The sequence below is a fragment of the Coregonus clupeaformis genome, unplaced genomic scaffold (genome assembly GCF_020615455.1).
Source record: "Coregonus clupeaformis isolate EN_2021a unplaced genomic scaffold, ASM2061545v1 scaf0771, whole genome shotgun sequence".
Classification (NCBI taxonomy): domain Eukaryota; kingdom Metazoa; phylum Chordata; class Actinopteri; order Salmoniformes; family Salmonidae; genus Coregonus; species Coregonus clupeaformis.
The window spans coordinates 230,180-246,936 of NW_025534226.1; the positions used below are offsets into that span (position 1 = coordinate 230,180).

The 16,757-nt window shown below is 43.1% G+C and overlaps 1 protein-coding gene and 1 pseudogene across 1 annotated transcript in view; both read right to left on the bottom strand.

Moving 5' to 3' along the window:
• Positions 1-5,213, bottom strand: part of LOC123480947 (serine/threonine-protein kinase B-raf-like) — a 51,677-nt gene extending 46,464 nt beyond the window's left edge. The window contains 1 exon segment of the mRNA XM_045216670.1: positions 4,973-5,213. Within this exon segment, the coding sequence (XP_045072605.1) occupies positions 4,973-5,128 (156 nt within the window). The 5' untranslated portion in view covers positions 5,129-5,213.
• Positions 5,214-8,935: 3,722 nt separating this feature from the next.
• Positions 8,936-11,496, bottom strand: LOC123485624 (annotated as a pseudogene).
• Positions 11,497-16,757: the final 5,261 nt, after the last annotated feature.

A 16,757-nucleotide genomic window follows, 5' to 3' on the forward strand; every position in this document is an offset into this window, starting at 1 on the left:
GGTTTGAGTAGCATACACATTCTTCACGAGCACAAATGAATGTATTTCTATGTACAGTGGCTTCGGAAAGTACTCAGACCTCCTTGACTTTTTCCACATTTTGTTTAGTTACAGCCTTATTCTAAAAATGTGTTAATTTTTTATATATACAGTGGGGGGAAAAAAGTATTTAGTCAGCCACCAATTGTGCAAGTTCTCCCACTTAAAAAGATGAGAGAGGCCTGTAATTTTCATCATAGGTACACGTCAACTATGACAGACAAAATTGAGAAAAAAAAAAGTGGGAGAACTTGCACAATTGGTGGCTGACTAAATACTTTTCCCCCCCACTGTATATATCCTCAGCAATCTACACACAACACCCCATAATGACAAAGCGAAAACAGGTTTTAGGAATTTTTGCTAATTTATTAAAAATAAATAAAAAAACAGAAATACCTTATTTACATAAGTATTCAGACCCTTTGCTATGAGACTCGAAATTGAGCTCCGGTGCATCCTGTTTCCATTGATCATCCTTGAGATGTTTCTACAACTTGGTTGGAGTCCACCTGTGGTAAATTCAATTGATTTGGAAAGGCACACACCTGTCTAGATAAGGTCCCACAGTTGACAGTGCATGTCAAAGCAAAAACCAAGCCATGAGGTCGAAGGAATTGTCCGTAGAGCTCCGAGACAGGATTGTGTCAAGGCACAGATCTGGGGAAGGGTACCAAAAAATGTCTGCAGCATTTAAGTTCCCCAAGAACACAGTGGCCTCCATCATTCTTAAATGGAAGAAGTTTGGAACCACCAAGACTCTTCTTAGAGCTGGCCGCCCGGCCAAACTGAGCAATCGGGGGAGAAGGGCCTTGGTTAGGGAGGTGACCAAGAACCCGATGGTCACTCTGACAGAGCTCCAGAGTTCCTCTGTGGACATGGGAGAACCTTCCAGAAGAACAACCATCTCTGCAGCACAATACCAATCAGGTCTTTATGGTAGAGTGGCCAGATCGGAAGCCACTCCTCAGTAAAGGCACATGACATCCCACTTGGAGTTTGCCAAAGGCACCTAAAGACTCTCAGACCATGAGAAACAAGATTCTCTGGTCTGATGAAACCAAGATTAAACTCTTTGGCCTGAATGCCAAGCGTCGTCTGGATGAAACCTGGCACCACTCCCTACGGTGGTAAGCATGGTGGTGGCAGCATCATGCTGTGGGGATGTTTTTCAGCGGCAGGGACTGGGAGACTAGTCAGGATCGAGGAAAGATGAACGGAGCAAAGTACAGAGAGATCCTTGATGAAAACCTGCTCCAGAGCGCTCAGGACCTCAGACTGGGGTGAAGGTTCACCTTCCAACAGGACAATGACCCTAAGCACACAGCCAAGACAACGCAGCAGTGGCTTCGGGACAAGTCTGTGAATGTCCTTGAGTGGCCCAGCCAGAGCCCGGACTTGAACCTGATCGAACATCTCTGGAGAGACCTGAAAACAGCTGGGCAGCGACGCTCCCCATCCAACCTGACAGAGCTTGAGAGGATCTGCAGAGAAGAATGGGAGAAACTCCCCAAATACAGGTGTGCCAAGCTTGTAGCTTCATACCCAAGAAGACTCGAGGCTGTAGTCGCTGCCAAAGGTGCTTCAACAAAGTACTGAGTAAAGGGTCTGAATACTTTTGTAAACGTGATATCTTTTTTAAAATTATTATTAATTAGCAAAAATGTCTACAAAAACTGTTTTTGCTTTGTCATTATGGGGTATTGTGTGTAGATTAATTAGGGGGGGGGAAACGATTTAATCAATTTTAGAATAAGGCTGTAACGTAACAAAATGTGGAAAAAGTAAAGGGGTCTGAATACTTTGAATACTTCCCCAAGGCACTGTACATAGCTAGGTATCTACCAATTGTTTTGTCCCAAAAACTGTTGGTGATAAATAGCAAATGTGCCTAGTCTGGTCTTGGCACGTTCACTCTAGCCAACAGCCAACAGATACAGTATGGGTAGGCTGCCTACACGAGGAGATTATTATGGACAAGAAAGAGAACACTTTTGATTTGTCAAAAGGCAGTCAAGCATCGATCATCATGTCACCGGAATAAGACTCTTGATATTTATTATAAAGGAGCATCAAGCTCATCACCGTGCACTTTCACCACCCTGTGAAGTTCATAACTTAGCCCATTTAATATGTAGCATAAAACTGCATGCTTTCCCCGAATTTGTAGTGGGAGGAACACCTACCATATCGTCGCGTGACTTTAAGTTTACTTCGATATGATGGTTATATCCATTTTTTGCGCATAAAGGCTTTTCCACCGCAATTTCTCTCATTGTTAAATTTTACCGATACAAAAAGATCCCACCATGTCAAAACGAACAAATGATCAGTCTGCATTTATAAAATTGTACCGAAACGTCCTATTCCATCACAGTGGTCGGGATCTTTTATTTTTTAATATACGGTATGACTACTCGCATAAAAACTGTGGATGGAAACGTGTTGGTTAGTTACGCCGCAGAGTCCCGTTTCATGAAAATAACTCAATGCGCACCTCATGTGCATATCTGGGGCAGGAGATGTGAGACCTCTGGACTCTTAACGCTGTTTGGCCTCAGTCTGGACAAATGGTTTACTGCAGGGTTCTTCAATTCCGGTCCTGGTGGGCCGAAACACTTCTGTTTTTTTATTTCTACCTGGTAGTTAATTGTATAATATTTACATTTACGTCATTTAGCAGACGCTCTTATCCAGAGCGACTTACAAATTGGTGCATTCACCCTATAGCCAGTGGGATAACCACTTTACAATATTTATTATTATTATTTTTTATTTTTTTAATTTTTTTTGGGGGGGGTAGAAGGATTACTTTATCCTATCCCAGGTATTCCTTAAAGAGGTGGGGTTTCAAACGTCTCCGGAAGGTGGTGAGTGACTCCGCTGTCCTGGCGTCGTGAGGGAGCTTGTTCCACCATTGGGGTGCCAGAGCAGCGAACAGTTTTGACTGGGCTGAGTGGGAACTATGCTTCCGCAGAGGAAGGGGAGCCAGCAGGCCAGAGGTGGATGAACGCAATGCCCTCGTTTGGGTGTAGGGACTGTATAAATATAATAATAAATATAATAATATAATATATATAATATATTAATGTATAATAATAGTTTACTATTATAGTTTACTGTATTGGGCATGTGACTTGCGATCAAAAATAATATAATTCAAATTCAATGACATTCTCTGATTCTATGATCATTAAAGAGATTCTCCGGTACTTTTGAGCCAGTAGTTCTGAAAGTAGCACTCACTAGCCAATAGTGGTCCTCGAAAATTGCGTACTACGTCACATATGTACATATATACGTGCACCACGTCACTGCTCTCTCTCACTCTGCTGTGTCTGCATCTTGCTAGCTGTCACTCAAATAGCGAGGGGCTGAAGCTCATTGGCTAGAACTCGAATTGCTAGGGGTCTAGCCCACGTGTGGGGGGATATGGCGCAGCACAGCTTCCAGAAATACTGTCGCTTTCAAACTAGGGATTCCGTGGCTAATTGAGGTAAAACAGTAATTCTGCTCATAGATTATGCATGTGTGAACTACACATTGACACATCCAGCCCAAAGCCGGAGGTTTAAAAAATACTTAGTAGTCGCCAACATGTCTTAACTGTTCTATTTGCATTCTGTTGACAGCTGAATGGGGGCCAATATTATTCAGTCAGCTTGGAAGATATCCTGAAGATTTGCAGACATCCCCGCTGATTAAAATTTTAAACAGACAATTAAATATATTGTATTTATTGAGAAGGCATACAATAACATCAGTCAAGCACTTTTGGGAAGGAGAAAGTTGAGCTACCTGAGTATACCTTTAAAAATCCGACTAATTAGGCCCACTAATTGATCTAATTACCTGGATCCTAGGTGAATTGGCTTATGAGTTCTACTGTAACCAGAGTAACCACTAGTTTCAACAGCAGGTTAGTGAAGGTCCCAAAGTAAAGCTGCCAGGGAATTGATTGAGGATTTCGGTTTGGCTCTTTGCACCACTTACAGATTTTCTATATAACTGAAAGATACAATCTGATGCAAATTGTGATTTTGGCATCATTGTATCTTATTGGATAAGCCTGATATTTGTCACTCACAAAACAGACCTTCTGACTGTTGCGTGATGTTCTTCATTTTAATTTCATGTCTTAGATACAGGCCTTCTTGCACTGAACGCACAAATATTTTGAAAATAACTGTTGGATAATATGGTTCAACTTTACAACAATCTACCGTTAGCTAGGACCATATCATTTGAGCCATGATGATGGGGTTAGAGGCCTAGCCAGTGTATTACAACAATACGTGCGCTAATAATCCTGCATTATTTCTCATGAACCTCCATATCAATGATTTATATATTGGCAAATAAATAATGTGCCTTTTATCAACCAAAACAAAGCCGATCTTTGCACCGACATATCAGCTCCCGTCGACAGCCCACGGTGGGGTTCTCTGCATCGAATTGACGAAAACCATAAATCCCTGATGAATGGTTTATAAATATAACTAAGTTTGTCGTTAGTTATATCGATATAAAACGATGCATGATCATCCCGCCCGCGGTAGTACGTTGAAGCCAGCCGGTGCCAGCTATCTAGATGCAGCCGCAGAGAACGAGACCTGCTGGGGAAAAAAAAACTCGAAAAGCAAATGAAATATAGGTAGGCTTGAAATAAAACATTGCCGTCAGCGGACTATAATAACTTGATCAATGTAGTCTAACGCAAAATGCACCTTAAGGAAAACGGCAAATGCAAAGAGTACGAAGGGCACGGTAGTGATGGAAATCATTTCATTTTAGTGCATCATCTCGCCCCCTGCAATGCATCCCCACGATCCATATTAAGCCGGTGTTTCCTGAAGATCCCCATCCAGCAACCTCCACTCGGTACCCCCGTCTCGCCGTGCCCAGCTTCACCCCCGTCCCCCCCGGTCCATACCTCCTCGTCCTGCGGACATTCCGGGATTCCCACCGAACAGGCCGGGTCCAGGCAGGCTCCCAGCTCGTCCAGTCCCCGCTCCCGCTCCGGGTCTCGGTCCATCGTGTCACCGTTGAAGACGGGCGGTGGGGACTCGGCGTTGCTCAACGCCGCCATTTTAAACTGCGAGCAACTGAGTGGAAAAGAATCGAGGAGAGGAGACAGGAGGGGGAGACAGATTCAACTCATGTAGCTGGCTAGTAGTAAAGCACTGGGATGTGATGGTTTTGGGGGTGAACAGGGGAAATTAGTACCACTTTCCTTCGTTCTGTGTCAGTGACTATTTCTGTTGTTTTATTATGTCAATAACGACTATTTGTTTCGTTACAGTGACACCAGCTGATTTTGCTTACTGATTAGTAGCTGGTCTAATTACAGCGGCATTAAATGCACCTGCAAAATACAATAAAAAAATACAAAAACATTACCACAAAAAATGTATACCCTTTGTAGGTCTCCCCACCATACACACCAAACAGTAGCTAATAGTTTCATCTTAGCTCAACCAGAGAGGAAGAGGCGAAGCAACAGGGGTATTTTTTGGCCCAATATCTGCCTCCTCCAGCAGGCGGCGTTTTTGTATGGAGGTCAAAGAGAGTAACCTGAAATAATGATAACGACTGTCGAATTTGGTCAACAAAAGTGTAATGGCTTATTTGCTACGTGAGGCTTATTTGATCGAATACGCGTTTTCGTAATGTTTAGGTTGTTACGAGTGTACCGATATAGAGGAGGACATGTGACATCCCGTCAAACTTTGAGGAAACAACTTTATATCGGAGTTGTACCTGATCTTGACAGTCTATTCATGAGGCTAGCATAGCCTCCATTTAATACAGGCGGTTGACGTCAACACCCCTCATCGAATATTCAACTAAATATTCAAATGACCAGATGTATGTACCAAGCCAAAGCGAGGTGGGAGCAACAATTCCCATTGTTATGGTGGAGACATAGGTATCTCTTCATTATATCTAAATCTCTGGGTAAACCAAACTGCAGGTTAATCAGTAGGCAAGTCAACCCTGCCAATTATACTGAACAAAAATATAAAAACGCAACATGCAACAATTTCAACGATTTTACTGAGTTACAGTTCATGTAAGGAAATCAGTCAATTGAAATAAATTCATTAGGCCCTAATCTATGGATTTCACATGACTGGGAATACAGATATGCATCTGTTGGTCACATATACCTTAAAAAAAGGTAGGGGCGTGGATCAGAAAACACAGTCAGTATGTGACCACCATTTGCCTCATGCAGCGTAGAGTTGATCAGGCTGTTGATTGTGGCCTGTGGAATGTTGTCCCACTCCTCTTCAATGGCTGTGCGAAGTTGCTGGATATTGGCTGGAACTGGAACACGCTGTCATACACGTCGATCCAGAGCATCCCAAACATGCTCAATGGGTGACATGTCTGGTGAGTATGCAGGCCATAGAAGAACTGGGGTATTTTCAGCTTCCAGGTATTTTGTACAGATCCTTGCGACATGGGGGCCGTGCGTTATCATGCTGAAACATGAGGTGATGGCGGCGGATGAATGGTTTGCGACAATGGGGCCTCAGGATTTTGTCGCGGTATTTCTGTGCATTCAAATTGCCATCGATAAAATGCAATTGTGTTCGTTTGTCTGTAGTTTATGCACTCCCTATACCATAACCTCACTGCCGCTCTTAGGGCTCTGTTCTCTGACGTTGACATCATAACCCCGCTGCACACTTTGACGCCATACATGTGGTTGTGAGGGCCGGTTGGGCGTACTGCCAAATTCTCTTAAAATGACATTGGAGGCGGTATGGTAGAGAAATGAGCATTAATTTCTCTGGCAGCAGCTCAGGCGACATTCCTGCAGTCAGCATGCCAATTACACGCTCCCTCGAAACTTGAGACATCTGTGGACATTGTGTTGTGTGAAAAAAACTGCACATTTTTAGTGGCCTTTTATTGTCCCCAGCACAAAGGTGCACCTGTGTAGTGATCATGCTGTTTAATCAGCTTCTTGATATACCACACCTGTCAAGTGGATGGATTATCTTGGCAAAGGAGAAATGCTCACTACCGGGGATGTAAACAAATTAGCGCCTAAAATGAGAGAAATAAGCTTTTTGTGCATATAGAACACTTTTTGGGGATCTTTTATTTCAGCTCATGGAACAACATAGCTGCGTTTATATTTTTGTTCAGTGTACAAGGCTGTATCTCCTCATTTCTCCCTCGACCCTACGACACACCATTCTGAATGCACACCAAACATAATCAAAAAACTTCTTACAAACCCTACATCCATGGACTAAGAAACCTATCATTTGTGTTATGTTAAATGTATTCTCGTGGATAGACTAATCGAGCAACTGAACAAATCACGCTTAAGATTTTAGTTCTGGGTTAACTGAGATGGGAGTTGAATGAGTGTTCTGGCCTCGTGGTGAGCAGCCAGAAGAGAAGTGAGGTGGTGGGGTCAGCGCTCTGGGGCAGAGGATATGACAGAGATACAGAGAGAGCACAGAGAGAGAGAGATAGAGAGAGGCGACAAACAAGAGAGAAAAGGCACAGGAGAGAAGAGGAGAGAGAAAAACAGAGGAGAGAGAGAGAGAGAGAGCAGGGAGAGAAGCGACAAGAGAGAAAGAGGGGAGGAGCCCATAATATCAGTGTGTGATTCCCAATACCATCCTATTCCCTTTATAAAAAGTAGTGCACTATAGGGGAGGCATTTAGGACACAACCGGTCAGTGAATGGACAGGAGCCACTAGACCAGCCCACACGCGTATCAGGGTGGTCTGGACACATATGGCTTTATGAGCGGTGTGTTAGCAGCAGCAGCGTTAAAGATATCCCACGTATCAGGGTGGTCTGAACACATGTGGCTTTATGAGCGAGTGTGTAGCAGCAGCAGCGTTAAGATATCCACGTATCAGGGGAGGTGGTCCGAACACATATGGCTTTATGAGGCGGTGTGTAGCTGCTGCTGGCGTTAAAGATATCCCACGTATCAGGTGGTCGAACACATATGGCTTCATGAGCGGTGTGTAGCAGCAGCGTTAAAGATATCCACGTATCAGGGTGGTCTGAACACATATGGCTTCATGAACGGTGTGTAGCAGCAGCAGGTCTTATCCAGAGCGACTTACAGTTAGTGAGTGCATTCATTATTTTTATATCTGGCCCCCGTAGAATCGAACCCACAACCCTGGCGTTGCAAAACGCACGCATACTCTACCAACAGAGCTACATCCCTGCCCGGCCATTCCCTCCCCTACCCTGGGCGCGACTGGGCCAAAGTGTGCCGCTCGCCCCATGGGGTCTCCCGGTCGCGGCCGGCTACGACAGAGCCTGGATTCGAACCAGGATCTCTTTGAAATACTGGACCCTGGGCATCAATTCATAAAGGGATCAAGTCAGTACAGGTTTTGAATGGGATCAGTACAGGTTTCCTGTAGTTACACTAATTATCTAGTAACAACATTGTATAACACATAGTAATTGCATTGCAATACCAGTCACAAAATGGATAGTGTCCTCCTACACATTTAAGCAGATTTTGTTTTCAGTATTTTATTCATAGACACCTGATGTGATGATGTTGCTCAAAAACATGTAAAATCACCAGCTTTGTGCCCAGTCAATATGAACATACTAGCGTCACAATTGTATGTATCTAGATGCCCTCCAGTTCTCCTTCACCCATTCACTGTACAAATAGTATTAAGAATGGGGAAAGCCGCTAGCGTGGATACAATTGCAGCATAAACATCTTGTAAAGCAAAAGAACAGGATGCTTTACATACCAAACACACAGTGGTCACAAAGACTGGTAACTTGTCAGATAGGATCTTCTGTGATGGGATTTAGAAGGATCTTTAAAATACACACACATCGGCTGATCCAAAAGGTCCAGTCAATATTAAACATCCGGGTGGGGTCACATGATACCGTTGTGAGGGAGGCCATTCCTCTGGTGTCCCAGAACAAACGAGGCCAGTTCTGATCACCCCATAGGTCCTCTGTGACAGGGCAGGGAACTATCTATTTCTTCTTGGTGGCCCTCTTCCCTTCTCCCTTCTTCGGTTTGCCCTTGCCTCTCAGTTTCCTCAGCGGCGCATCTCCTCTCTTAAGTCCTCGTGCTCATCTCTGGTGGGGAACAGGGGGAAACGGTGTTACTGATGTGAGGCTAAACTAGTACTACACTAAAATAGGTGGAAAGAAGAGAACACAGAACACAGGGTCTAGAAAACTGTCTGGTTAGAATACAGAGACCACACAGAGGTCCTGAAAACTGTCTGGTTAGAATACAGAGACAAACAGGGTCTAGAACTGTCTGTGGTTAGAACACAGAGACAAACAGGGTCTGAAAACTGTCTGGTTAGAATACAGAGACACACAGGGTCTAGAAAACTGTCTGGTTAGAATACAGAACAAACAGGTCTAGAAAACTGTCTGGTTAGAACACAGAGACAAACAGAGGTCTAGAAAACTGTCTGGTTAGAACACAGAGACAAACAGGGGTCTAGAAAACTGTCTGGTTGAATACAGAGACACACAGGGTCTAGAAAACTGTCTGGTTAGAATACAGAGACACACAGGGTCTAGGAAACTGTCTGTGGTTAGAAGACAGAAACAAAACGGGTCTCATAAACTGTCTGTGGTTAGAGACAGAGACAAACAGGGTCTAGAAAACTGTCTGGTTAGAACACAGAGACAAACAGGGTCTAGAAAACTGTCTGGTTGAATAGCAGAGACAAACAGGGGTCTAGAAAACTGTCTGGTTAGAATACAGAGACAAACAGAGGTCTACGCAAACTGCCTGGCACAGAAAACAGGGCGAGCTGTCTGGTTAGAACACAGAGACAAACAGGGTCTAGAAAACTGTCTGGATTTAGAATACAGAAACAAACAGGGTCTAGCAAACTGCCTGGGTTAGAACACAGAGACAAACAGGGTCCCTGAAAACTGTCTGGTTAGAAACAAAGACAAACAGGGTCTAGAAAAATGTTCTGTTAGAATACAGAGACAAACAGGGTCCTAGAAACTTCGGGTTAGAATACAGAGACAAACAGGGTCTAGAAAACTGTCTGGTTAGAATACAGAGACAAAGAGGTCTAGAAAAACTGTCTGGTTAGAATATAGAGACAAACAGGGTCCAAGAAAACTGTCTGGTTAGAATACAGAGACAAACAGGGTCTAGAAAACTGTCTGGTTAAGAACACAGAGACAAACAGGGTCTAGAAAACTGTCTGGTTAGAACACAGAACCACGGGTCTAGAAAACTGTCTGGTTAGAACACAGAGACAAACAGGGTCTAGAAAACTGTCTGGTTAGAACACAGAGACAAACAGGGTCTAACAAACTGTCTGGTTAGAATACAGAGACAAACAGGGTCCTTAGAAAACTGTCTGGTTAGAATACAGAGAACAAACAGGGTCTAGAAACCTGTCTGGTTAGAATACAAAACAAACAAGGGTCTAGAAAGCTGTCTGGGTTTGGGAATACAGAGACAAACAGGGTCCCAGAAAACTGTCTGGTTAGAATACAGAGACAAACAGGGTCTAGAAAACTGTCTGGGTTGAATACAGAACAAACAGGGTCTAGAAAACTGGCCGGTTGAATACAGAGACAAACAGGGTCTAGAAAACTGTCTGTGGTTAGAACACAGAGACAAACAGGGTCTAGAAAACTGTCGGTAGAACACAGAACAAACAGGGTCTGAAAACTGTCGGTTAGAACACAGAGACAAACAGGGTCTAGAAAACTGTCTGGTTAGAACACAAGAGACACAGGGTCTAGAAACTGTCTGGTTAGAACACAGAGACAAACAGGGTCTAGAAAACTGTCTGGTTAGAACACAGAGACAAACAGGGTCTGAAAACTGTCTGGTTGAACACAGAGACAAACAGAGGTCTAGAAACTGTCTGGTTAGAATACAGAGACAAACAGGGTCCCTAGAAAACTGTCCGGTTAGAATACAGAGACAAACAGGGTCTATAAAACTGTCTGTGGTTTAGAACACAGAGAACAAACAGGGTCTAGAAAACTGTCCGGTTAGAACACAGAACAAACAGGTCCTAGAAAACTGTCCGTTTAGAACACAGAGACAAACATGGTCTAGAAACAGTCTAATTTCACTGTCTGTGGTTGTAGAGAACCTAGAGTAGGGCTGTATACATTATTGCACAGCCAAAACACAGACATGCCAAAAACCCGATCCCTTTCCCGTGAATAGGCCTAGACGATCTATTAAGGCCCAAACACCACAGCATGTCTACCTGAAGAGTCCCATGTATCGTGAGCTTCTGTGTAGGCGTAGTAGATCTTGTGTTGGGGGTACCAGTCATACACCTCTTCTTCTGGGCCATGGGTGGCTCCTTGAAACAAGCTGGACCACCTTCATGGACTTGTTGTCTGTGGGAGCGCACCACATCCCCAAAGATACGTGCGCTGAGCGCGCCCTATCACTGCACGGCGTAGTTCGACAGACTGGCCATTAGCTAGCTGAAATACAACAGGAAAGAGGGGCAGCAAAGTTTTAAAAATATATGTTCTAAAAATAATAATAACCATGGCGGGTTGGCGGCAGCGTCACGCGCACTTCAATGGGGGGCAAAGTCTGTGTGCTGTTGTTGTGATTCTGGATAGCAAGATCGCTAGCAACAATGACAAGAAGCTGCGCCTGTGGAGATAGAGGTGGCTCGTTTCAGCTAGTTGTATCTTGTTCTTGATAACTGTCTTGTTTTGACTGATGGCGATCTATGCTAATATGGCTAAAAATTTTGCTAGCTACCTGACCAACAATTGTAGACGATGTATTTGAGACAAGTGACTCATTGTGCAAATGTATGTTTTTAATAAATATTGGAGACTAAATATAGTTTACGTGTTTGTCAACAATCTAAACAAAGAATTGAATATGGTGATTCTCTTTTAAGCCCAGGAAGCAGTCATTTTGTTCTTCCCATTAACCAGCTTAATAATGTCAAAAATAGCACCAAATCCACCTTTCCTGCACCTCCAATAAAATCACTCATTACTGCCACGCACAGGTTGGCTGATCCAATAAAATCACTCATTACTGCCTCGCACAGGTTGGCTGATCCAATAAAAATCACTCAGTACTGCCGCTGAGTTGGCCTGATCCAATAAAATCACTCATTACTGCCACGCTGGGTTGGCTGATCCAATAAAATCACTCATTACTGCCACGCTCGGGTTGGCTGATCCAATAAAATCACTCATTACTGCCACGCACAGGTTGGCTGATCCAATAAAAATCACTCATTACTGCCACGCGCTGGTTGGCTGATCCAATAAAATCACTCATTACCGCCCGCACTGAGGTTGGCTGATCCAATAAAAATCACTCATTACTGCCACGCGCCAGGTTGGCTGATCAATAAAATCACTCGTACTGCCACCTGGTTGGCTGATCCAATAAAATCACTCATTACTGCCACGCTCAGGTTGGCTGATCCAATAAAAATCACTCATTACTGCCACGCACAGGTTGGCTGATCCAATAAAATCACTCATTACTGCCGCGCGCAGGTTGGCTGATCAATAAAATCACTCATTACTGCCACGCTCGGTTGGCTGATCCAATAAAATCACTCTATTACTGCCCACGCAAGGTTGGCTGATCCAATAAAATCACTCATTACTGCCGCGCCGGGTTGGCTGATCCAGCAGCTGGAAAGGTCATTGATTTTTCATCCAGAGAAGAAAGAAGTCGAAGTGACAGGGTTTCACTCTCGGCCAAAGCCTGTCCAAAATAAGCCCGTCGTTTCTTGGGCTTGTTTTGGACCTAAGCTGCAGTCGCCTGCCTTCCCTCCTTTGTGACAACGACTCCCATCGTTAGTGGCGGAGAGCATGACCATCGTCATTATAGACAGATCTCTGTTTTAATCACATACAACAGTGTATGAACACAACATCTAAAAATCGGTTGTTTCACCTGTGCTACAGGAATGCAATAATATTTCCTGTAAGTAGATCAAGCAGGCGATATAAGCTAGGTTTTTAACAGCGATTGTATATTTCTAGATAAGGCTTTATTTAGTGCATTTTTAATTCCATTACTAATATTGCAGGAGGTGAAGAGATTTGGCGCATGTGCACTTGCTCAAAAAACAATACTTTTGATTCTTTCCAGACAAGGCATGTTTTCGGTTGCATGCAATTTTTTATTCAGCGCTTTTTTGGAGTACATACCAGCTGGGCGCAGTAGTGACGATAGTTGCTCAGCGAAACTCCCATTCTTTGGTAGCTAATTACCCAATGTATTTTGACATTTATTAACCTTGAAAAGCGGGTGAATGGCAAATTGAATGGCTGCTTCCTGGGCTTAAAGTGGAACTGACTGCATTTTAGTAACATGAAATCTTATTCCAAATCTGTTCATACACACCCCAGAATTTCTGACAAAACGAGCACTTAGATATGGACATTTTCACGTTTTAATAAATTCATAAAAATGTTTAGGAATGACCTGTAGTAAGGCATTTGTGAAATTTCTATAGCAAAGATAGAGTGGGGAAAAGACCATGTTTGGACAATTAATAGACACTCAGAAATAAAGCCAAATAAAAAAATCTGTCTCGTCCAGGACCAAGTCTCCACGACCGGTGCGCCATAGGCAATCAGAGCTACAGTAGGCCCTTTATGCAAACAAGCCATTTTCTCCACACAGGCTGCCATCATTCACTTTGAACTGGACTGAATGTGTTTACAGGCAGTAGCAACAGCAGACTCTAGATCATTACAACACATTTGGCAAAAGCCACAAAATACACCTGAATGGATTTCTGCAAATATGTAAATACCACAGAGTCCTCTTACATTTGGGAACTTCACAGTCCTGTTGATCAAACAACCATGAAAAGGTAGGCTCTCTTTCACTATATGAACATCAACAACAAGATCAGCAACTAATGCTAGCCAGAGCAAAGATTAGCTCAAATCTAACAAAAGACATTAGATAAAACCCTCTCAAACTTTTTCAGCTAGTTGGCCATCAAAATTCGCACCGGATCGCGATGGGGAATTGTAGCCTCCTGCGCTTCCTTCATGGCCTGCCTGCCAATGCATGCTTGTCCCAACCAAGCACCCAAAGCTAACTGGCTAGAGTTGGCTGTGCTTGCCTAGCTAGCTCTTCAGACACAAATGAGAGAAACACCTCACTCTGACCATTTGACTGCTGCAGAGCTGGTTAGGCTGTTTACATGTTATCGCACTAACATACTTTTTTTCCCCCTATGTTTACTGACACCGGTCATATTCAGTGGGTGTTGTGGGTTTGGTAAATTAATCAGTTATTCTGCGCTCTGGCGCACTCAGACTAAGAGTGCTCTGATCTCCAGGAGTAGATAGCCAGAGTGAGTTTGCGAGCGCACAGAGAGATATGCTAACTGGACAACATACGCATGACTGTAAGTCACGCTTTGGATAAGCGTCTGCTAAATGGCATATTATTATAGTTCAATTGCAGCATAGCTAAGCGATTCACATTTCTTGCTGCAAATGACACCTGCATCCCTAGCTGTGTAGCCGCGAAAACGATATGAGGGAGAAAAGTCGCTCACTCACCACTCCAATGACATGACATCCTCCGAGCAGCTAGCTATCTACGTAGCGTGTTTTTAGCTTGCTACATAAATTGATACGCTAGCCTATAAGTCCCACATTATAACTGACTTGTGATCATTGCCCTTGGCCTTTTGCTAGTTTGATTGTGTTGACATCATCCATCATAGTACATTTAGATCCCCGTTTTTGTCCAAAATATTGGTCATTGAAACTGAAACAGTGGCCGTATCGAATGGAGGCAGGAAACAATGTACCAGGCCACCTGTGATTTACATCCTGATAGCAATATTGTTTGGACTTTCCAGAAATGTATCTGGTTTATTATATTAATCATGCATTGAACTGCATCCATCTATTCTGCCAACAATTCCTTACGGTGGAGTCATTGAATGTTGGTGAAATATAACCTATTTTTAAAAACCTCTTATAAAAGGTGGTTTAGTATAAACTGTAATTTTGATATTTTCTGACTAATATGATTGTCTGTTTCATATCCCTCGAAAATGTAAGTTAAAAACGCTGTCAGTTCCACCTTAAAAAAATAGTCCAAGGGCCACCCACCATAAATGTGTTGTTTCTTGACCCAGGTAACTAAACTGAAAAAAATTTCAACAAAGCACTACCTAGATAATGTTCTGAATGTATACACCGGGTGGGTCTAATCCTGAATGCTGATTGGTTAAAAGCGCATTTCCGGCCGGTGTTCTATTCACAAATTTCCACAGCTAAATGGATGACGTTAAAATGGCCATTTTACTCTGTTTCCATCTGACTGCCTCATCCTTAACCCAGCCAGGCAAATTATAAACTTGATCTCCACTATAAAAAGCATCTAGATATTAATCTCACATTTATTTTTAGACTGACATTTAGTTTTCAACAAGCGGAGATTTGTATCCAGCTTTCGCCGTCTGTCTCTCCGACATATTGCAACATTGTTTCAATATTCACTTTTTTATCTCCAGCTGTCCCCTTAGTAATGAACCTGTATGCGGTCGGGAGGTCGGGACAGAACAGACAGGCAGCTTTTTCTCCAGCCAGTCCGAAATCCATGAATCAGCTGGCATCCTTTTTCATGGATATATACAAAAGAAATGTACAATTTAAAAAAAAGGTGAAGCGAAGTGCAGCTAGTTTGCGGTCTTTCCAGCTTCAGTGTTTTGAAGTGATTGTGTTATTGCTGTGTTGTTGACTAGTTCCTCTGAACAACAGTGTCCCTGAGGGGAGAGCACATTTCTATCTACGCCCGGGTGAAATAGCGCCTCATTATGGCTCATTGTTATGGATGTATCTAAATAAATGTCACTTTATGAAAAACAGCTTCAACAAATGCCAGTTACTGTTGTACTTTTGACGTGAAACTAAGTTGGCAATCGGTGTAGCTGGCTTTGGTAGCTGGGATAGAACGACTGTCCAGCCTAACTTAACACCCGTAAAATATATCCTCCAAACTTACCGGCATCTCCGGCATTATCCAATTAAATGAACACTGTGGTTCAAAACGTGTAAAAGTTGCACATACATTCATTTTTAATAAAAATTACGATTTTTCATCGAAATCATACTAGCGCATCTATGGGTTGTTCCCTAGCAGCACGGTGCCGTTTCACCGTGGTTTACGTCGATTTACGCTCAGACCTTCCTGTGGGTTTGCGTTCGTCCTGGCATAAACTGAAGCAGCATGTTACCGCTCCTGTTTGGCCTCTTGGACTAAAGAAGACTTCGCCATATTCAACGTCTTCACGTAAACCCAGTTTTTGCCCCCAAGTTGATAAACAACCAACCCCGTTTCGTGAAACAACTTCATTGGTCATGGTTTTAAAACCAATCGAATAATCATAACAACACATCATAAACGTTCATGATCCAGACCTTAGTTTTTAAACATGCACCAGACAAGAAGCGCTATACACACTAAAAATGACTAAAATGGAGCTCACTGTGTCCACAATAAATATACCTGGAATCTTACCCGCGACTTGTGTTGGCTTTTGTTATATGCCAATGCAGATATATTACCATATTCTACACGATAATTGCATAACTTGCTTTACTCAGTCCTGTGACTGGTAATTGTTGTGTATTTCGTTAAATGTGTCGCTAACCTTCAAAGCATGCCACCACTTCTTCTATAATATTCTTCTTCTTCTTCGATGTGGTTTAACGG